General features: G+C 41.9%; 1 protein-coding gene across 1 annotated transcript in view; it reads right to left on the bottom strand.

The window, feature by feature from the left end:
- Nucleotides 1-24598, bottom strand: part of LOC136884806 (fringe glycosyltransferase) — a 335211-nt gene that overhangs the window by 211983 nt on the left and 98630 nt on the right. Inside the window, exon 3 of the mRNA XM_067157097.2 lies at nt 3869-3917. Coding sequence (XP_067013198.2) covers nt 3869-3917 — 49 coding nt within the window. The remainder of the gene's footprint in view (nt 1-3868; nt 3918-24598) is intronic.

Raw genomic sequence — 24598 nt, 5'->3', positions numbered from 1 at the left:
CAATTCTGAATCTATGATTCTTGTTGTCTAAAGGGGTTCAAAATCCAGGTCAACAGACCCTCATAATGGTACTTATCGCTAGTAAAGTAGAACCATGGTATTCCTCATGTTGCGGTACCAATCAAGAGTAGCGTACACTCACCGTGTTCCACACATTATGGTACTACTCAAGTATTGTACGTCGCACAGGTAAGCAGACCCATGGTGTCGCTCATACAGTGGTAATAATCACGGGTACTGTAAATCCTATACTGTTTTACCGTCTGTTGCTACTAATCACGAACCTATTAGGCTATGTACCTAACATAGTGGTACTACTCGCCAGTAAAGGCGACCCATGGTTTTCCCCGCGTAATGGTACTAATAACAAGTAGTTTCATGGTTCTAATTCAATCATTCCTTGGTCGCCCCTTTTAGTCGACTCCAACGACAGGCAGGGGATACCGTGGGTGTATTCTTCATCTGCGTAAAGACTTATGTGTGTCCAGTTGCGATACACCGTGAAGAACCTGGACATTGAAAAAACGTGACATAAAAAGACCTGAATCTTTGAGATGTGGTGCTGGTGAAGTTCGGAATAAAAATAAGTTTGGTGGAGGAGATGATGAACGTGGATATACTCTGCTAACATGTTGAAACAGTTATCATTGCAACGCCGTATTTTCGTATGTAAAAGTTATTTTAGGTAACAGTCGGGGACGCGATGCATTTTTTCAGCAATTTCGTGGTGAAGTGCCACCTTCACGAGCACAGATTCACATATTTGTAAATAAATTTGAAACTACTGGCTCAGTGCTCGATAAAAATAAAAAAAAACATGCGGGCACACAAACAGTTTTAACAGAGGAAAAGCAAGATGGCATTGGTGCGAATTTTGAACGAGCACCTATTAAATTACACTCACAGTTAGCACAACAAGTAGGGGTTTCGGTTTCTTCTGCACACAGAGCTACAAAGCTGTTACGCATCAAACCGTACAGGTTTGCACGGGCCCATTGTTTTAAACCTGCTGATCTAGCCATAAGAGTGAGTGGTATCTTGCAACACTAAATGATCGTTTATTCGACCCACACCTTGTGTTCTTTACGGGTGAGGCCTGGCTTCACCTTAATGGTCGTGTGAACAGTCATAACTCTCGCTACTGATGTACAGAGAATCCTAATGGTGTTTATGAAGTCGGTCATTATGAAGGTTGACACTTCCAGCATCTTTTACAAGGAAAGATTTGATATAAGACTATACACGCTTAAAGCAGGGCGGCCGCGCGTGACATAAGTTGGGCTGAGACAGGTGCTGTAGCGCAAAGTACAAACACCCTGCACTCGGTCTGGGTTTATATGGTTCAATTGCCACATATGGCTCATCTCCATTGGGGGCGTGTCAAAAAGGATACGAGTTTACTTAATTCTGCTGATAACTTAAACATCTGTTTAACCAACTCCAGTCAAATCCTATAAAGCGAGTTTTTAATTGAAGTATTGAAAAAAATAATAATGTTACTGACTTTAACGTCCCATTGACTACATTTACGGATTTCGGAGACGCTGAGGAGCCGGAATTTAGTCCCGCAGTTCATTTACTTACCAGTAAATCTACCGACAGAAGGATGACATAAAAGCACCTTCAAACACCACCGAACTGAGCCAAGTTAGGGTCAGAAGGAGAGCGTTTTGAAAAAAATGTGATGTACGATAAAGATGTTTAACATTTTGCTACTAGATGGTAGTTGGTAATGGATGGTGAGGTGGAGGAGAAAAAAACTATTCAAGATTTGACTGTTATAAATCTCCGACGTGTAGAGACAGAGCGGTGTTCTTTGTAGCCTCCAGCTTCTTTGATACATATGTCGAGCACACACCCGTGACGTTAAGTTGGTGCTGCTTCTCACGCCGCAATAGATCGCTTCACCATCAATGCAGTTACTTTTAATTTCACAAAGCACAGGAACCACTCATTATTTTAATAATAATAATAATAATGTTATTGGTTTTACGTCACACTAACTACTCTATTACGGTTTTCGGAGACGTCGAGGTGCCGGAATTTAGTCCCGCAGGAGTTCTTTTACGTGCCAGTAAATATACCGACACGAGGCTGACGTATTTGAGCACCTTCAAATACCACCGGACTGAGCCAGGATCGAACCTGCCAAGTTGGGGTCAGAAGGCCAGTGCCTTAACCAGCTGAGCCACTCAGCCCGGCACTCATTATTTTGGCATGGAGGTATCTTAATATCAATCTAAATACGTCATATTTTGCTTTATACTTTGCGTTTATCTCGGATTTGTCCAGCTCTATAGTTAAATGGTTAGCGTGCTGGTCTTTGGTCCGCAGGGTCTCGGGTTCGATTCCCGACCCGGTCGGGAATTTCAACTTTGATTGGTTAATTCCAATAGCTCGGAGGATGGGTGTGTGTGCCATCCTTATCAACAGAATTCATCCCCACAGACGCGCAGGTCGCCCATACGGCGTCAACTCGAAAAACCTGCACCAGGCCTCTTCGACAGTAGGTTTAGTTCAGTTCAACACCAGTGTTCGCCATCTATGTACACAAGATCAGTAGCGTAATCTATACGTTACTGTAAGCTCTATCGCTCTCTCATCTTTTACGCCCCAAAACATAGTCCTAACTATACGATTAGCCGTGCAACGGAGACAAATGTACGACAGCTTTTCTTGTCTGTCTGTTTGTTTGTTTGTTTGTTCGTTTATTACGGAATCAGGGGAAAACGGCTATAAACACAATGTTTCGAAACTCTCGAAGTAAGTTCAGAGATATACAGAAGAATCCCCACCATCCGAGGCAATATCGACCGAGGCCGTTTCGGATAAATGAAAACTCTCATGATAGGGACGGTCTCGCATACATAAAAGTTACGTCAGTAAATATGGCACAGTATCACTAAACTACTTCTCAAAAATCAAATAAATATCTCCCTAGGTCATGGCTGCTAATTTCAGATGACATCCATCCGTCCATCCATCCATCCCTCCCTCCCTCCCTCCTTCCCTCCCTCCCCCCTCGCTTACAACACGGCCTGTACGGTTGCTAGGTAACACTGTCTGGCCATTCATACTTAACATCACAGCCTTCATGGTTGCTAGGTAACAATACATTAGAGCCTGCACGGTTGCTAGGTAACATTGTCTGGCCATCCATCCATACTTTACATCACAGCCTGCACGGATGCCAGGAAAAAATACTTTACATCACAGCCTGCACGGATGCTAGGGTTACACTTCCCTCACACATTTTGTTACACGACACTGTTTAGTTACCCAAATTTTGGGATGACCCGAAGCTCTAAGTCATATTTATGTCAAAACATGTTACCTCTACTTTCTCTGTACTTCAGAATAAATGTTAGCGCTAACTCAGTCCGGATTGTAAGATTATTGCATAGCAACTTCTAAACAATATTCAGGAATACCCTTGCTTCATACAGCATGATAGAGCGAGCTGGCTTCATATTTTGAACCACGTAGCTGTGCGTTTGCACACTCCACCATCAGCATCCCTGTACATAGTTTTCCGTGGCTTCCCATTTTCGCACCAGGCAACTCGTGGGGCTGTACCTGTACTAAAACCAGGGCCGCCTCCTTTCCAATGCTAGAGCTGTCAAATCCCATCGAAACCTTATCTGAGTTACTGAGACGTCAGACTACCAGCAAAATAATAACAATAGGTAAATATATAAAATCTGTATAGGCCTAGCATGAGCATTGGTTTTTTGTTTGGCTTGAACTTCAAAATGACAGTTTAAGTATCTAAATTCTTGCAAATTATAATTCTCTTCTTGGTATTTTTTTCTTTGTCTACTGTAAAAGAATGTCAGTAGTCAACGTTACAATACAAAGAACAACTTACTTGTTTTTTCCTGGAACTCCGCATCGTCCGAATCCGTAAAGAACCACGTCTGTAACAGAAGACAAACAAAACAGTTATTAAGAGCAAACAAACACAGGCTAACAGCAGACATTACCACAACAAATACGTATGTTCCACTCTCCTTCATTTGTCCGCGATACGGACCGGAACGAAAACAAAACTCAACTGTTGTAGTTAGTAAAGCGTAAAGTGTTATTACACAAAACTATTTCTCTTACAACAAAATACTGTGTGTCGTTTTACCAACAGGATTTTCTCTCTTGAACAAGTATGAAAGGTGCATAAAAATAATATAGAACGTTGGATATATCTAGTGACAATGACATTTTCAGGTAACTTAAAAACACGTAATCACTTTCAATTTCTTTAATTTAGTTTGTTTTCTTTGTATATCTTAGTTTGTTTACTTCTCTTGTTTAAATTCTAATCGTCAGATTATTATTATTATTATTATTATTATTATTATTATTATTATTATTATATTATTATTAGAATTGGAGATACAAAGCTGGAACAGGTAGATAATTTCAATTATTTAGGATACGTGTTCTCCAAGGATGGTAATATAGCAAGTGAAATTGTATCAAGGCGCAGGAAAGCCAATGCAGTGAGCTCGTAGTTGCGATCAACAGTATTCTGTAAGAAAGAAGTTAGTTCCCGCACAAAACTATCTTTACAACGGTTTGTTTTCAGACCAACTTCGCTTTACGGGAGTAAGAGCTGGGTGGATTGAGGATATCTTATTCATAAGTTAGAAGTAACAGACATGAAAGTAGCGAGAAGGGTTGCTGGTACATACAGGTGGGAACAATGGCAGGAGTGTACTCGGAATGATATTAGAAATTAACTCGATAGATGAAGCTGTGCGCATAAACTGGCTTCGGTGATGGAGCCATGCGAGGCGAATGGAGGATGACAGGTTACCCAGGAGAATAGTGGACTCTGTTATGGAGGGTAAGAGGAGTAGAGGAAGACCAAGACGACGATGCTTAGACTCAGTAAGTATAGCAGTAAACGAGGCCACATAACCAGTTGACGGGGTGGAAGGAGTACCTTCGGCTGTAAGGCTGTTTTGTCTTATGTAAAAAATCAAGGCATCACTGGGATATATGTTTAATTGACTGTACAGTTGAAGGTGTGCCGTAAAACTACCTCTGTCTATAATATTTATCCATTTACACAGGTGAAAATTTATTTGTTGCCTAATGGCAACAGTATGCAGTAGAGGGTTAAGATTTGAACATCTGTGGAATTTCTGTAGGTAATAATTGAATCGGTCGTTCCCAAAAGGCTTTTTGTCCACATTTTTGTAAAAGTAAGGCAGTTTATACTCCAGCGTACATGTACAGCCATAGCAGCGTAGTGAAGATTTCATTCCTTGCTAAACTTCCCTTGATACAAGACAGAGGGTTGTTTTAGCACTGAACAAGTCTCTACGCAGTGCTTCCATCTGGTGATCATATTCTGTTGGATGTGGATTGTGGCTGTGAAGATGCGAATTCATCTCCGTACAGACCATGAAGGCCCTTGGTGGGGTAGAGTGGTTAGCTTAACGCCCGGCCGCCTTTGCCTCTAGGAATTAACCTGGTACTCATTTCTGGTGTAGGCTAAGTAAATACTATTTTAAAAGTAAATTCTTATTAGTACTTTTTCTTTCTTTCTAAAAGTTTGCTCAAAATATCCCGTAAACTAAAAGTAGAAAGCTCTGTATATTCATTACGATGTAGAACTATTTTTATTTCATTCCAAAAAGGCCCTTGTTTTCGGAAATTCAATTAAACTGATTATACAAAGTAATGGTAATAACGAAGTGAAAAATAGCACTCATTAAGGCAATTACAGATATTTATATCTAAAAGAAAATTCATTGCTCTATGTCAATTAGAATTTGATAAAAACTGTTATTTTTTGTGTTTCTTAAAGCTAACTTTTTGGGAAAAAATGACCTTTCAGCAATGACCAATTCAACTGTCAAAGACCTGCACATAACTGATATAGTTTTGTACATGTTCATAGTGTTAAAGTATGTATTCTCTGTGTTGGATTATTATCATTATCATAATTCTTATTTCTTTCTTCGTTTACAGAGCGTGTTGGAAATCGTTGGCTTGATGATGGATTTCCTTTCTCCTCCTCCTCCTCCTCCTCCTCCTCTCAAAATCTCTTCATGAACTCGCTATGCTGTTTCTTACGTTCTTCCGTCCATTGTTCCCTTGTGCTTCTTTTAGCCTTTTCCGTGAATGTGTGCTTTGCAACAAGAGTTCCAAAAACCTTGCGATCCCTGATGGTATCTTCTGTGATGTTCATTTCTTTTAATTCATGCTTTATTTGCTCTAACCAGCTGATTTTGACCTCCTATGAATTAATTATACAAAGCAGTTTATCTAGTGTCGTCCATCCTACAAATGTGGCCATAGAATTTCAATCGTCTCCTGCGTACGGTATCTGTGAATTGTCGATTGCTTTGGACAAATCTATAGTTTTTCTTTCGATCCATATACCATTTACATGAACGGGGCCATATATTTTCCTAAGAATTTTTCGTTCTTGTTTTTCAATTCCATCAATTTTAGAGTGGCCTCCTAAAGATGTCGTTTTTGAGGCATACAAAGCTTCCGGAAGAGCAAAGTCTTGTAATGCCGAAGTATTGCATTTCGTGACATCACTCTTTTCTTGCAGTGATTCCATTATATCATATCAGTATATCATTATAATTATTAATATAAATGTAATTATTTTTGAAAATATTATGTAGTAGAAATTAGTCTGTCACTGTCTATTGTAACTGAGGAAGCACGCCTGTTATGGACGCAAATAAATAAATTAAACAAGTAAACAAATAGATAAATATGTTTACAAGTTGTTTTACGTCGCACCGACAGACACAGATAGGTCTTATGGCGACGAAAGGACAGGAAAGGGGTAGAAGTGGAAATGGGAAACCACGGAAAACAATCCTAAGGGCTTCCGACAGTGGGGTTCGAAGCCACCATCTCCCGAATAGTGAATACTGGCCGCACTTAAGCGACTGCAGCTATCGAGCTCGGTCATGCATAATTAAACGAACAAATAAATACTATAAGAAAATTTAACAAGGTATAGAATCATACATTCACTAGCCTATTTTCTTGATACAATTAGCACAATTACGCCTACCTCACAACTGTACTATAGATCGACATTACCGCAATTATGCTGTAAACGTTTAGTAACAAATTCAAATATTTTGCTCAAGCAGTTCCTAACAAAATGAGAACTCTAGCAAGATTTTTTTCCTCTTTAACAAATTACTGCGCATTTTACAAACTGGAAGTACTTCCATCCGTTCTTACTAAGATGAATGCATAACAGATAATAGCATCATAGGAACCAATGCAGCCAACCCATTCAATGTTATGTCCGCTATAATTCAAGACAAATCACGCAGCCCCTTAGAGTGGAAAAAAAAATCTGAGTTATTACATTTTTCCTAAACAAATGCTCACTAATATTATATAACACATAGTATACGATTACACTTGGACGAGGCAGAGCTAGTGTGTATCGGAGTGTGAACAGGACAGCGGGGAGAGAAACGCGTACGTCAATGGACCAAGTAGAATCTCTGCATTACCAAGAGGACGATATAATTATTTTGCCATCATTGTGGACAGCATTACGTCGTGATTTAGCAACAGTTTCAATGTCTATTAAACGGTTTATGAATGACTGTTTCATTCACACTAATTAGGTTATTAGGAAATGTCGTCCAGCCGCGCTTCCGTAATGTAGCAACAGTAACAAAATTCTTAGAGTTCAGATAGAGCGTGCCCCTAACGTTTATGCAAATCTCCCAGCATAACCGTTGGGCAGGCTATACTATATTTGTCTCTCCCTTCAGTAAATTAGATTCTTATCTATCACTACCTAAAAATCCAGGCTCTCATTATAACTTACTATAAATGAGTAATGATTTATACAACACATTCAATGACTTGCACTAAAGACCGCCCTATAGATTACGCTACGTTAAATTTAAATACATAAAATAATATAAAAATGAATAAAACTACCAATACAATACAGAAAAATCCTCGGAACGTCAAAGCGAAAGGAATCACTGCCATCACCAAGCATTGACCGACTAATTCTTTATCACAAATTACATCTAGGAACTGCAGCCAGCTCAGGGCTGAGGGTGTCGCATCAAGGTCGTCTTGGAATGATTCCTGAGAGGACAATCCTTCACAGTATGCACCACAGTCTGTCCCTGAGCTTCACATTCACAAGTTGAATAGTTGCGAAGTCCTCATGTATTCACGTAAGCGTTGCATCTGGCGTAGCGGTCGAACGGGAGGGAGCATTGTTCTGTGCGAGACAGTCGATAATAGCTCTGTAATCAGCCATCAGTTAAAATGTAATATTTTCATCTTTAATTGCTGGTGTTCGGACAATGGATTCTTGCCTTGACACTTCCCTCCATTGTCGTTCTTTCTCATGCCAGATGAGTCACTCTGTCTCGACTTACGACGTCTGGGGAAAGTTTTCTGCTTTTGTTGTCCGTCAAAATATACACTGTTCTGTCGCTGGCGAACAATGACCGACAATTCGAAGCTCCACGAGACCAAAAGGCGTGATGGTGGATTTTAAACCTTTAACCTAACACAAAATAAGAAGGCCTATTTATCCAAAAGTTACTATTCGATTGCCTCATTGACTGGAATGGAGTTTCGAATGAATAATCGAGAAAATAATCGAATGGAAAAAATCACTATTCGATTGCTTCATTGATTCGAATAGAGTTTCGAATGAATAATCGAGAAAATAATCGAATGGAAAAAAGTCACTATTCGATTGCTTCATTGATTCGAATAGAGTTTCGAATGAATAATCGAGAAAATAATCAAATGGGAAAAAAGTCACTATTCGATTGCTTCATTGATTCGAATAGAGTTTCGAATGAATAATCCAGAAAATAATCGAATGGAAAAAGTCACTATTCGATTGCTTCATTGATTCGAATAGAGTTTCGAATGAATAATCGAGAAAATAATCGAATGAGAAATATAAGCGAATAATCGAACAGAACGAAATAATCGAATAAGCGATTACTTTGTATTCGATTATCCCATCATTATCGTCACCCTCTAGGAAGACCGCCCTACCCTACCAGAGTACGGTAGTAGTACACCCACAGATTAGTCTCGGATAAAATGGACCCACGGTTACAGGGGTTCTACCATATTATGAGTGGAGAGGGAATCGTACAAAAAACTTTTAGCGAAATGATTTTTAAGTTTTTTAAAACTTATTTGCGTAATACTTTGGTACATTTGAGACGTGATCAAAAATGTTGATCTGAATACCCTGAAAATTTTGTCACGACCCGCCACTGGTTCGAAATTGAGGTATTTCTTTATTCGTGTTGCAAGTACCAATTTTACATACAGATATTTTATAAAAACATGATATCTACATTCCTACTGTACAAATATACAGGTCTATTATACAGTACAAGCAATGAGAAATAAAACAACAATTCGATAGCTAGATGATTTTTTTCCCATTATTGGGCAACGTCAATAGTGTTGGGGAGACTCCAATCAAGTCTTTCATAGGGCACAATGAAGGGCATAAAACACACGGATAGATGTTGGATCGTCTGCTGCTCTCCGTATTCACAAAGTGATGAATCGCTTGAGAAACCCCATTTCCGCAAATTTACTTTTGTTCTGCCGACTTCTGTACGGAGTCTTGTTACGGGCTTTCCAGTTGCCCACTTCTCCTGGTGTCCACATGGAAGACTTTCCTCCGACTCTAGCCACTTGGAGAGGTGGCAGAAGTTACTGGATACAAATAGGGTTTTCTTTGAGTCGTATGCATTTTTGGCTTGCCTCTTTTCCTCTTATCGCTGTACACAAACACACAAAGAGCAATAAACAAGTCGCTCACTAGTGTACACACACCCTGTATTTATAAACATGAACTCGCTGTGGGAACATATGCGCGAGTGTGTATGTTGTTATAAACTCCGACACATCCACGACCCGCCACATTCAAATGTAACGGCCTTTATAACACGCCATGACATCATGCAAGTTATAAAACATTAAACTGACACAAGTAACAAAGGATTTGCACTCAATATTCTGACTTTAAACAACACGGCGCTATTCCAAAGAAAAATCGTGTAATACATCAATACTTACTAGTAAAAGTTCTTGTAAAGTTTCGACTTGCTAGTTTCTATTCCATAAAATAATGTACGAGAATAATAAACTATTTATTTGTTTATTTATTTATTTATCTGTTTATTTATTTATTTATTTATTTATTTATTTATTTATTTATTAGCTGATGTACTCGTGCTTCGCAACGGAACTCTGCACTGTATACAGAAATGAAATGGCGTATGGCGTTTAGTGCCGGGAGTGTCCGAGGACATGTTCGGCTCGCCAGATGCAGGTTTTTTGATATGACGCCTGCAGGCGACCTGCGCGTCGTTATGAGGATGAAATGATGATGAAGACGACGCATACACCCAGCCCCCGAGCCAGCGAAATTAACCAATGATGGTTAAAATTCCTGACCCTGTCGGGAATCGAACCCGGGACCCCTGTGATCAAAGGCTAGCACGCTAACCATTTAGCCATGGAGCCGGACACTGTATACAGAATTCTAGGTTAAGTAGTGTACACGTTGTGAGTAACATTGCATTAAAGTGCATACCCCTTCCATCTTTTCTCTCTGATTAGTAAAGCCCGGATTTTCATGCCACAACAGGTTAAACTGCAAACTAAATTTGGTTAATATGAAGTGTCGGCCACCAGCTCTTCCATAATGTAGCAAGAGTAACATAAAATACAGGAGTTCTGATGAGTCGTACCCCTAATGTTTATGCAAACCCCATAGCGTAATCGTTATGAAGGTAGACTATACTTGCTGCTCGCTTCAGAAACTTTGCCTTCTAACCTATTAATGCATAAAAATCCGGGCTCTACTGATTAGTGTTATCGAGAGGATGGTTGCCTAGTTGTAGTTCCTCTTAAAACAATAATCACCACCACCACCACTCTCATCATTGTCGGTGCGGTAAAACTAAATAATACATAAATGATCAGAAATTGTATTCTGTATAACTTTTGATACGACGTACTTTCCGACAGGACCAACAACGCAGGTAATTAAAAATTAAATTTTAGGCACCTTCCCCTAAACTACCATTTAAACCAAGGCGAATAAAATTATTTATAGCGTACACTCTAGTCCCTTACTCCCCGACTTTACATTCCGATGTTTATTAAATTCTGTTCACCCATTTTCTCGTGGCTCGGCGTTTATATGAAGTTAGCAACAAAAATCGAAATTCATACCTCCGTTATCACAGCCGGTACGGTAATAATGTATAAGTCATAAATGATCGGAAATTTAATTCTACGAAATATAACTTTAGTTAGGTAGTATTTATCGATAGCACCACTAGAAATATTTGAGAATTAAATTGTAGGCTTCCCCTAAACTACCATTTCATTCGGAGTGAATAAAATTATTTATGGCCTAGATTGTAGTGACTTACTCCCCTACTGTACATACAGATTTCCATTCAATTCTCTTCAGCCGTTTCCTAATGATGCGCGTACATACATACATACATACATACATACATACATACAGACAGATATTACAGAAAATTAAGCAATGCATTTCCTTCTTACTGCGGAGACGACCGATACAGAAATATCATTACTTTTCAATTCTCAGCAATCTACAGACAGAACTATCTAATTTATTTATTTATTTATTTATTTATTTATTTATTTATTTATCGTATCGTAGTGTGGTAGAGCCTCCGTGGCTCAGGCGGCAGCTCACCGGCCTCTTACCGCTGGGTTTCGTGATTCATATCCCGCTCACTCTATGTGAGATATGTGCTGGACAAACCGGAAGCGGAATAGACTTTTTTCCGGATATTCCAGTTTTCCCTGTAATCTAACATTCCAGCAACACTCTCCAATATCATGCAATTTCATCTGTCAGTCATTAATCATTGTCGCAGAGGAGTGCGATAGGTTTCGAAAGCCGGCACAATTCCTATCCTCGCGCTAGATGGGAGTTTCCAATCCGTTCCTTACGATCATGACCACCAGGTGGAACGCTCAGACATTCAGCTTAAATGACGTTGAAGCAACCACCAACCACAACAGAAACACGCAATCGTGATTACATCCCTCCATACAGGATGGCGTCAGCAAGGGCATCCCTTTGTTAAACAGGGCCAAATCCACATGTTCGCACCCGCAAACCCATAGGTGTGGGAAAAGCAGTATATTATTATTACCATATTATTAATAATAATATTATTATATTTTGAATTTGGCCATCGAAAGACCACCAATTGCACTTATTTGTGTCATTTAATTCCCGCTTCTTTTCTTGCTTTCTTCCTCCAGGAAATCCTTAAAAACTCTTCTGAAAAGTTGCTCTGTCCCTGCCTTTCTTTATCCCCTGAACACAGTGATTGATATTCTTACTCCACTCGATTAATAAATAGGATTCGCAGGGACTAACATGGGAGCGTGGACTGGCGACTACGAGGCCATTAGCTGAGTCCCGCCATTGCTTCCACTTGTGCCAGGCTCCTCACTTTTTCTTTCCTATCCGACCACCCTTGGGTATCCCTTGTTCTTTTCCGACCCCAACGTATTAGATTCTCGAGGCCTAGCGAGTCTCATTTACACGTCATTAATGACCCTTGTCTTCCTTTGGCCGATACCTTCATTTTTCGAAGTGTCGTGCTCCTTCCATTTTTTTCTCTCACATTAGTGTTCATAGAGTATGCTTACCCAGTTCTGTTACATCTTAAAAGAAAAATCACCAAATACCAGACGAGTTGACCGCGCGGAAAGGGGCGCGCATCTGTGAGCTTCCATCCAGTAGACAGTGGGTTCGAACCCCACTGTCGGCAGTCCTGAAGAAGATTGTCCGTGGTCTCCCATTTTCACCCCACGCAAATACTGGGGTTGTACCATAATTAAGGCCAAGGTCGCTTCCTTCCCACTCCTAGTCCTTTCCTATCCCATCGTCGCCGTAAGACTTATCTTTGTCGGTGTTACGTAAAGAAAACTGAAAAAAAAGTTTGGTTTGTTTGCTGTGTTCCACCCTCATTATGTGAAAAAAATTTAACTCGCCTCTTTCTCATGTAATCCAGGCTCGCAGTGTAGGGGTAGCGTCCCTGCCTCTTACCCGGAAGCCCGGGGTTCGATTCCCGGCCCGATCAGGGACTTTTACCGGTATCTAAGGGCTGGACAGAGGTCAATTAAGCCTATGTGATTACAATTGAGGAGCTCTCTGACGGTGAGATAGCGGCCCCGATCTAGAGGGCCAAGAATAAAGGCCGGGAGGATTCTTCGTGCCGACCATACGACACCTCATAATCTGCAGGCCTTCGGGCTTAGCAGCGGTCGCTTGGTAGGGCACGGCCCTTCAAGGTGCCATCGGGTTTGGTTTGGTTTTCTGACTGTATTATTATTATTATTATTATTATTATTATTTCCGATGAGGCATGCTAAGGAGCACGTGCCTATTTCAATTCAGTTCTTCATACTTCGTTGTTTTCTTTTCCGTTCCATCCAATATCTTTTCATCCTTTCACTATGCTGTTTCTTTCTGTCCTCTGACCACTTCGCACCAGGTTTCTTGTTCAATCTTCCTTAGATTCCTTCCATACTTACTACCCTCTTTCTAAATATCTTTCTGTCCATATCTTCTTCTCTTATATTATTTCTTACTAAATCTTTCTTTACTTCTTGAATCCAGCTAATTAATATCATTATTATTCCCATCTCCACGCTTAAGAAAGGCAAAGCCTCCCCTGTTTTTGCATGTCTAATTCACCTCCGCCAACATTTTAAACCAAATGCCTGAAGACAGTAAGTATGCTGTGTTATCTGATGTGTTTGAATGACAACTCCGTAAGGAGACTGTTTTAAAATGCGCCAGACGTGTGTTCCTTGTGTTATATTGCTTCATGCCACGAATTCTGATCTACTCATTAACTGTGGGAGCTGCATCAAGATCTGTCTTGGACGATCTATTGGCAGAGTTGGGTAAACACCGAATTACGACCCCGCAGTCAACGGGTAGCAAGCCTCCCTCTTTCCACGAGTGCATGGGCTCGATTCTCGACTTGTTCAAGAATGTTTACCTTCATCAATAATAATAATAATAATAATAATAATAATAATAATAATAATAATAATAATAATAATAACGATATTGTTTTTATGTCCCATCCAATGTCGGCAGCCCTGAAGATGGTTTTCCGTGATTTCCCATTGTCACACCAGGTAAATGCTGGGCTGTACCTTAATTAAGGCACGGCCGCTTCCTTCCCACTCCTAGCCCTTTCCTACCCCATCGCCGCCATGAGCAGATAGTAAAGGAAAAAAAGGTTTCACGAACTACTTTTACAGTTTTCGGAGACGCCAAGGTGATGGAATTTTGTCCCGGAGAAGTGTCTTTTACGTACCATAACAGACAATCTGGACCCTGAAAAAGAGATCAGACGCCGTATTGAGATTTCCAGATCATCTATCGAAAAGACAGATCTTTTTTTTGTGTGTGTGTGTGTGTGTGTGTGTGTGTGTGTGTGTGTGTCTGTGTGTGTGTGTGTGTGTGTGTGTGTGTGTTGAGAATCTAAACCTCAATCTCAGGCAAAAGCTGTTGAGATGTTGAGCTGTTGAGGTGAACACTGCTTTATGGAGTAAAGACCAGGATTGTCAAAGTTCCCCCCATGAACAGATTAGAGATATTTGAAATGTGGTTACATAGGAGAATGCTCAGAATAGCCTGGACAGATTTTGGGACCGGATATGGCACTTGAAGAAGGACAAGAAATCTACCGACACGAAGCTGGCGTATCGGAGCATCTTCAATTACCAGAACCTGCCAAGCTGCGCTCGGAAGGCCAGCGTCCCAACCGTCTAAGACAGACGTCATCAAGTAGTTGCTGTAGGGAGCCGATTACTTGCTCTGCTCGGGAGTGCTGTCAGTCACGTGACAAGAGAGCAGCGGACAGGCGGGTTGCATACCGTGGCGGTACTGTACTTGCCGCTTGGAAATGTTACCATATGAACAACAGCAATAAAATAGATACCGGTACATAAATAAATCATCTCCGAGGAATTATCAAACATTGTGATATAGAGTTGAATGCGGTAATATAAAATGTACGTACAACCTCAAATGTGTTATTTTTAAGTTTTTCTAGTAAGACTATGCTTTCCCGGCCTTTATATTTATCATACTTGTTGGAATGATATCAGGAAAAATGGCACTGCAGATTAAATTTTTTAATGTGATTCAATATTTTATTACATATTAAACACCATGTGTGTTATTTTCTTGAAGCATCGAATACTCTTCATTCCAAGAAGGTTTGAAACTTGTTGGCGTCGATGGCCTACCCTGTACTGAACTCCCTTCCATAGTAAATGCAACATTTACCGACTAGGCTTGAACGTCGTGTGGTGTGAGGAAAAAGGCGGGAAGACACTACCGTCACCTCACATGAGTTCACGCGAATCGTGTCGCAATCTAAGCTGTTCAGAAAGATGTGCCATACCATTGAGCCACTGACCTTCAGTACATACTACGTCATGCACTTCCCCTAGTTGCTCGCTAAGCTGCTCTCGTTCCTCAAGAGCGGGGAGCAAACTGGGTCCGAAGACTCTCGATTGACGATGCCTGGTCTAAGGTACTGGATCTGAGGGCTGGTCCCAGGTCCACTCAACCTACGTAAGAACAACTGAGGAGCAAGACAGAGGCCGCGGTCAAGAAAGCCGTCACAATGACCACACGTCGTCCTGTAATCTGCCGGCCAAAACCCACCTGGGTTGAAGGACTGGATTGTAGCTCGATGATGATGCTTGTGGTTTAAAGGGGCCTAATATCGAGGCCGTCGGCCCGTAATGGTACGAAATGTTATGACCATTTACAATCCAGAATCCTCCACTGACCAGATTCGAAAACATGGGGGCGATGAACGAATGGATGGTTATGAAGTTAAAACAATCAGTTGATCCGACCCGCAATGCCCCACATTCCCAGAAACTAGCGTTAAATAATAGTATTACTGACTAAGGGACTGCGTCTAAAGCATAATACTGAATCGATGATGCTTGTAGTCGAAACGGGTCCAAAGTCCAGGTCATCGGCCCCTCAAAATGGTACGTATCGCTAGGAAAATATTCTGGATGGTTGCTTTATAGTTATTAGTAAAGCCCGGATTTTCATGCGGTAATAGGTTAGATTGCAAACTAATTTGGTTAGTAGGAAATGCTATTTGTCATGTTGCGGTACTAATCAAAAGTAGCGTTGACTCACGGTATTCCACACATTATGGTACATGGTTTTCCGTGGTTTCCCATTTTCACACCAGGCAAATGCTGGGGCTGTACCTTAATTAAGGCCACGGCCGCTTCCTTCCAACTCCTTGTTCTTTCCTATCCCATCGTCGCCATAAGACCTATCTGTGTCGGTGCGACGTAAAGCCCCTAGCAAAAAAAAAACATTATGGTACTACTCACAGGTAATGAAATTCGCACATGTAACACAGACCTATGGTGTTTCGCACACTGCGGCGCTATTTACAGGCTACGCAAACCTATAGCGTTCCTCACATAAGTGGACTAACCACAGGGACCCGCACTATTCCGTGGTGTTCCTCACATAGAGGGCACTAAGCATAGGCACGGCAGAACTATGGTGTCGCTAATCCCATGATGTTGCGTATATAGGAGTACGAATCACAGGTACTGTAGAAGCCGGCAACGTACTCTATTGCTACTAATCACAAACATATTTGGTGCCTAAGATAGCGGTAAAGTAAAAGCGACCCATGGTGTTCGCCGCGTGGTGGTAAAAATCACAAGTAGTTTCATGGTTCTAGAATAATCATCCCTTAGTCGCCCCTTTTAATCGCCTCTTACGACAGGCAGGGGATACGTGGGTGTATTCTTCGTCTGCGTCCCCCACTCACAGGGAGGTTGTGTATTTGGTCCGCGAGAAGCATTTTATTTTCCTCAACTCCGCCGGCAAGCCGGTTAGGACCCCCCTAACAGCCACCTGGGACGCACCACGTGGGAGTATCACATCTCTCCCTGCTAAGCCAGCGCAGTAGGTTCGTGGACTTGGATGTTGATGTATGCTGGTAGGTTGCTTATTCTGGATGGTTACTTTATACTTATTAGGTACCCCTGGCTTTCCAGGAAGCAATGGAGTTTATCTGCCGTATTCTTGACGAGCTGGATGAAGATGGGAGCGGGGAAGACAACCGTTTAGAAACTGAATCTGTGCACGAAGACTCTCCGATGAAGATACGAACTATTCATCCAATGACGATGGTTCCGAAGATAGTCTCGACTGTGCTCCAGATTTAAAAGCTTCAGTTGAAATTCAGCAAATAGAGCGGCCATCGAAAGTAAAATCGCAACAAAGGAACAACGAAGAGAATACCTCAAACAGCTCAGCTTCAGCCTAACAATCTCTAAAACAGCCTTTTGTTGTCTGTGAAGTGGATAAACTCTTTGGTAACGATGGGCATCTATGGAAAACAATTGATTCAAACACAGGAAAATACCCAAGAAAGAACATAGTTCATATCCGACCAGAACCTACGTCGAACGTAGAAGCTGATCCACTTAGGTGTTTTGAATTAGTAAACGGTATTTCGTCGTTCTTAAATAATATATTACTTCTGACAACAATGTGGAGCTTGATTTTTGTTTTAGCGTAGATATGGGCATGCACGTAAATTTTATGTATATTAGTACTGGGTAAGGAGCCTCCGTGGCTCAGACGGCAGCGCGTCGGCCTCTCACCGCTGGATACCGTGGTTCAAATCCCGGTCACTCCATGTGAGATTCGTGCCGGACAAAGCGGAGGCGGGACAGGTTTTTCTCCGGGTACTCCGGTTTCCCCTGTCATCTTTCATTCCAGCAACACTCTCCGTTCTCATTTCATAGCATCTATCATTCATTAATAAATCACTTTGGGAGTGGCGACCCCATCTTACTAACAGCCTATATCTGCTTCGTTCATTACATCCCTGACCCGGTCAATGACTGGAAAACAGGTTGTAGGTTTTTATTTTCAGTACTGGGTAACTACCGAATAATGTTAGTACCCTAGGGTTTTAACACCATTGAGTCCTGTATAAATTACAATGCTCAAGTTTTCAGGAAGGATATGCCTTCAATTATTTTTTTGTCCATGTGTGCAAATTTTGATGCAAATTTTGGATGTAAAATGAACAAATTACTTTCACAACGATAAATTAAATTCTGTAAACCTGATGCATTTCATAGTTTATTAAGGAATACATAATTATGTAGTATAAAACACAAAATGTTATTGGAAGGTGATTTTTACATATTTTACCCACCTTCCAAAGCGGTCCAGAGGACCGCACGACTCTAGTTGTGTGGGAACTGACGACTGCGGTTAAGGGTTAAAAACAAGTCTGTTGTTGAAATATAATCGCCAGTATCGTCCCCAATTCATGATATTTTTCCTCATCTCGGGTTGTGCGTTGTAATTGTGGTATCTTGCTGGAGTTGGACTCAACAACCACGGGTAAGAATGCAGGAAACTTGCGTCCGCGGTATGTCAGGACATGACAGCCAGGTGACAGCTTCAGTCAAATCTTTAATCGTGGATATTCAGCGCGATCTCTTCTCTCGTTAGGTAATCAATATTTCCACGCTTGTCTGTAGTCCAAGCGTTCGTTCGCATTGGATGCACGCTTGCACAAGTAATTTATTGGTGATGCGAGCGTGCACAAGTGGCTTACATGTGCGTGAAGTGATTATACAGCACTGTCGCGAGTAGGCTTCCAAAATGTATTCATTGGACAAGAGTTTTGTAATGGAAAATAGTGTTCTAAAGTTTTTACTTATGTATTCAGTTGTAACAAGATTAGAGTGCCTGATTTTAATTAATAAAAAAAAAGGGAAGCTGCAAGAACTCGAAAAGAAGCAAAGGAAGATTCTGAGGAAAATTCTGGGACCACGTAAGACTAGTGATAGGATTTGGAAGAAAAGGAGAAATGAGGAGTACTGAAAAGATCACAAACACAACGCAGAAACGAAGGCTGAAATTCTACGGACATCTTCCATGTTATGAAAACAGTATTGCCATTTCGAACGTCTCTGCTCAACACCATCACGGGAAAACGGCGGCACATAAATTTGTGAAATTCAGTACTTAAGTTCAAGATTTAAAAAAGCGGAAGAAACATAATCAGAGGTAAACTACGTCATATAAAAAAACCTCAGCAATGAAGTGTAAGGCAAACTGGGAGAGAAAATAGCAAAATAATATTTTTATGGGCTCGAGGGGTGAGGGATGTGTTGTATGTCCGTCGCTCCCTTCTCGATCCGCCAGCCAGCTACACGCGTGCCAGTGTGTTATTCTTCGAGCCTCGACGCGCAGCCCTCAGTGCGCGTGCCTGGAACGTCGTGTGTGCTATATAAAGGAGCTCCTAGCCGGTCCAGACGCGCACTGACCCCAGTGTCCAGCTCCAGAATACACCGTACGTCGAGCACGGAGGCTACTCCTCTTGAAAATGTGCTTCGGCCAGGTGGACTGAATTTCTGGCAGTAAGAGGTCTCACCTCGGGTCACCGCTCCTCTTGCCTATTCCGCTGTCCATGCCCAGTCTTACCATTATATGCCACTATCATTCCCTAGCTAATGCAAGCTCCCATTATCAACTTAGTTTCGCTAAGTAGGAACTCTTCAGTCATTGAACTTACGTTAATGAACTCAGACACTTCAACAAGGAAGGACTCTCTGAGATATTTACGTCAGTGCTTATGATAGTTTTCGACTATCAAGAACTTTTCATGTCACAAAGACTATCTTTCCGAAATAGTAGTGAAAGTGAATACTCCAACGTGTATATAGTGTACAAAGACAGACTCTTTCTCCAAATTCATAGTTCAATTTGCTTCGAGATAACTTTCAGTTTTGTTAGTGTAAATATTGTAATTTTACATGTGAAGCAAATAAAGAAGTTGTGCTTTTTGTAAACCCAACCTTGTTTACAACAGGATGTATTTAATAAATTTCCCCAGGCAACGCTGGGTACTACTGTGCTGTCGTATCGCTCACAAAAACAATACTGAAAATTAAATGCAGTCGTGAAAAAAGTGGTTAAAATTACAAAATGCGATTAAGAAAGAACAGCTAAATAACAAAACCAAGCATAAATAAAACACGTGGCAATTTTTCTTATCGCTGCACACCGTAACACCTCAATCTTCAGTAACAACTTCTGTACAGTACGAAAATAATAGAACACACACAAATACTATGCAATAAACAACGAACTCTCACTCAACATAAGAGAAGTACGCACTGATTTAAAGCCTAAAAACACACATACAACAAATACACATTGTAGACGACTTCACTACAGAAGTGAGCTGCCGGCGGTTCACCGAGTGAGGGACTACACGAGGCTTGTACCAGACCAACATGAAGGAAGGCAACGAAGCGATGGCTGTTCCCGCCACTGTGCTTCCTCCCTACAAATATATTTATGAAAAAGAAAATGTTATGTAGTAATTTTAATAACTCACGGGCAAAACTGCCTCAACTTTTTTTTTATCTTTCATAATACATTACAAAGTACAGTATAATATCCCTTAACCACGAGGAAATATGGGTGTTCACTCCTTGTAGGTCCATAAAAGCAGTACCGTTTTCTTAATGTGGAATGAGCCACAGTAAGAAAGGATGACAAATGACTGACCAAAAAGATCTTTACGTACATCAAGGGGTTAAAGGTCACCTCCAGGTGGGTAGAAGAGATCAAGAGGGATGCGGAAGAATTTGAAAATTACACTACAAATGATCCATAATAGACTAGAGTTCAGAAGAAAAGTCGACAGTCTAAAACCATTTGAAGAGAAACCACTAAAACGGAGACGCGAACGGATCATTTCCGACGAGGAGACGGAGATGAGCAGCGAAAGAATGAAGAGGTTTTGGGGAGAAGGTCCATAGATGGACAAATTCCGAAGAAGAAAAAAAATAAGATAATGATTCCACGAAAATGTCATACCGTGGCGTAAAGTGCCAAGTAGATATTACTTTTTGTTCAAGAATTATCATTATTTATATATATACTGACTGACAGAGCAAATGCAATACCAAGAAGGAGTGGTTCGAAAGGGATGAAAGTTGGGGAAAAAAACAGAGACGGCACGGACGAATAATTGATGTTTATTTCAAACCGATATGCAGGTTACACAATGCGCACGGCATCGACTCAGTAGGATGTAGGACCACCGCGAGCGGCGATGCACGCAGAAACACGTCGAGGTACAGAGTCAATAAGAGTGCGGATGGTGTCCTGAGGGATCGTTCTCCATTCTCTGTCAACCATTTGCCACAGTTGGTCGTCCGTACGAGGCTGGGGCAGAGTTTGCAAACGGCGTCCTATGAGATCCCACACGTGTTCGATTGGTGAGAGATCCGGAGAGTACGCAGGCCACGGAAGCATCTGTACACCTCGTAGAGCCTGTTGGGAGATGCGAACAGTGTGTGGGCGGGCATTATCCTGCTGAAACAGAGCATTGGGCAGCCCCTGAAGGTACGGGGAGTGCCACCGGCCGCAGCACATGCTGCACGTAGCGGTGGGCATTTAACGTGCCTTGAATACGCACTAGAGGTGACGTGGAATCATACGCAATAGCGCCCCAAACCATGATGCCGCGTTGTCTAGCGGTAGGGCGCTCCACAGTTACTGCCGGATTTGACCTTTCTCCACGCCGACGCCACACTCGTCTGCGGTGACTATCACTGACAGAACAGAAGCGTGACACAACGGAGAACACGACGTTCCGCCATTCCCTCATCCAAGTCGCTCTAGCCCGGCACCATGCCAGGCGTGCACGTCTATGCTGTGGAGTCAATGGTAGTCTTCTGAGCGGACGCCGGGAGTGCAGGCCTCCTTCAACCAATCGACGGGAAATTGTTCTGGCCGATATTGGAACAGCCAGGGTGTCTTGCACATGCTGAAGAATGGCGGTTGACGTGGCGTGCGGGGTTGCCACCGCTTGGCGGCGGATGCGCCGATCCTCGCGTGCTGACGTCACTCGGGCTGCGCCTGGACCCCTCGCACGTGCCACATGTCCCTGCGCCAACCATCTTCGCCACAGGCGCTGCACCGTGGACACATCCCTATGGGTATCGGCTGCGATTTGACGAAGCGACCAACCTGCCCTTCTCAGCTCGATCACCATACCCCTCGTAAAGTCGTCTGTCTGCTGGAAATGCCTCCGTTGACGGCGGCCTGGCATTCTTAGCTATACACGTGTCCTGTGGCACACGACAACACGTTCTACAATAACTGTCGGCTGAGAAATCACGGTACGAATTGGGCCATTCGCCAACGCCGTGTCCCATTTATCGTTCGCTACGTGCGCAGCACAGCGGCGCATTTCACATCATGAGCATACCTTAGTGACGTCAGTCTACCCTGCAATTGGCATAAAGTTCTGACCACTCCTTCTTGGTGTTGCATTTGCTCTGTCAGTCAGTGTATATATATTTGCTAGTTGCTTTATGTCGCACCGACACAGATATGTCTTATGGCGACGATGGGATAGGAAAAGCGGAGGAATGGGAAGGAAGTGGCCGTAGCCTTAATTAAGGTACAGCCCCAGCATTTGCCTTGGTGTGCAAATGGGAAACCACGGAAAACCATCTTCAGGGCTGCCGACAGTGGGGTTCGAACCTACTATCTCCCGATTACTGGATAACGGCCATACTTAAGCGACTGCAGCTATCGAGCTCGGTATATCATTATATATAGTCTAAAACCTCTTATTACAGAAGGAAACATCGGAAAAACATTTTGCAATAGCCCATATCTTACTTCAAATCTTGTGACACTTAGCACACTCTGAAATACAACAAATAACGTGCATTTTCCATACCTTAATATTTACAAGTATTATTTATTCAAAACTCATCTTTTAATGTCAAAATGTGACCTTTCCTGTATGTACATTTTTATAAAGTATAATTGTACTAATTCTCTTATTAGTTTTAAAGGACACTCCATTTGTTCAGGGCAGACTGTGGTCAGCTAGTCACGATGTCACGAAGAACATGGGAAAACTCATCTACTCAACACAATAATCGATGATTCCTTCGACATTTCCTTACACCTTGAAAGAAAAAAAACTCCACTAATCTTCAGACAATCAAATCCGATTTTACGATCTGTGTTTCTCCAGAAGAAAAGCTCGTTACTATATTGAAGTAAGCATAAGGTTTTACAAAAGAAAAACCTACAACCTTAAAAGTAAGCCGTTTTTTTAATTGTTACATGAAGTAATTTTATTTAACTTCCAAATAACTACCGTAACTTACTGTACGTGTATTGAAGTGTAAATGCGCATATGAGTAAGAGAGGACTGTTGCCAAGTTGTAATTTCCTCTTAAAACAACCACCATCAACATCAACGAGGGCTGGGTACTGCGGTACAGGGTTGGTAGCACGGTTGGGACCCGTTGTCGACCTTGCAAGGAAGCATAAGGAATATCCTGTGAACATCCGTGAATTCGCACTCCATGTGTCACGCCTAGTTTAAGTCATTCCCAAATCTCAGCTGAGCGGCTTTCTTTGCAGCCTCCAGCTTCTTCGTCACACACATGTCACGCAGACCCGTGACGTCAAACTGGCACTGGTTCTCACGACCCAATATATTCGCATAGTCATAAATTCATGTACTTTTTAGTCGAACAACCAGAATTACCAGTCATTATTTAGGCAGATATTATTTTGGCATAAATATATCTTAAAGGTGTGCCGGTCCCAACGGTGTAGGGGTAGCGTGTCTGGGTTCGATTCCCGGCCAGGCCAGGGATTTTTAGCTGGATCTGAGGGCTGGTTCAAGGTCTACTCAGCCTATGTGATTCCAATTTAACAGCTATCCGACGGTGAGATAGCGGCCCAGTTCTAGAAAGCCAACAGCCGAGAGAATTCGTCTTGCTGACCACACGACACTTCGTAATCTGCAGGCCTTAGGGCTGAGCAGCAATCGCTGGTAGGCCATGGCCCTTCGGGGCTGCTGTGCCATGGGGTGTCATCCGAAAATGTATGTAACGAAATAGTGTCATGTACAGCTGTAACAAAATGTGTGATACGATGTTACCTAGCAACAGTACCTTGAAAGCTGCACAGGCCATGGATCTGTATGTCATGGACATCTTTCAATACTTCACATAACAGCCTACACGGTTGCTAATTAATTTCGTGTCACCCATTTTACAAAATCAAGATGGTGTTTTAACTTAACACATGATCATAAATATGTCGTATGGCTGGGGGGGGGGGGTGAGGAGGGTGTCATACAAAAATTTGTGTAACGTAACGCGACAAAATGTGTGACGGAAGTGTAACCATAGCAACCATGCAGGCTGTGATGTAAGGTATGGATGGATGGCCAGCAATGTTACCCAGCAACTGTGCAGGCTATACCTTATGTCTGGTTACCATCTGAAATTAGCAGCCGTTGATGGATGACCATGAAATGAGGTGGTGATTGTTCATTTAAGAGGAAGTACAACTACGGATGGCCAAGATCGGGAAACGTATTAATGATAATTTGATTTTTGCAAAGGGTTTCATTTTTTTTTTATTTTAAAGACGAGG

Source organism: Anabrus simplex, chromosome 13, assembly GCF_040414725.1.
Source record: "Anabrus simplex isolate iqAnaSimp1 chromosome 13, ASM4041472v1, whole genome shotgun sequence".
Lineage (NCBI taxonomy): Eukaryota > Metazoa > Arthropoda > Insecta > Orthoptera > Tettigoniidae > Anabrus > Anabrus simplex.
This window is presented reverse-complemented; position numbering and strand designations above follow the sequence as displayed.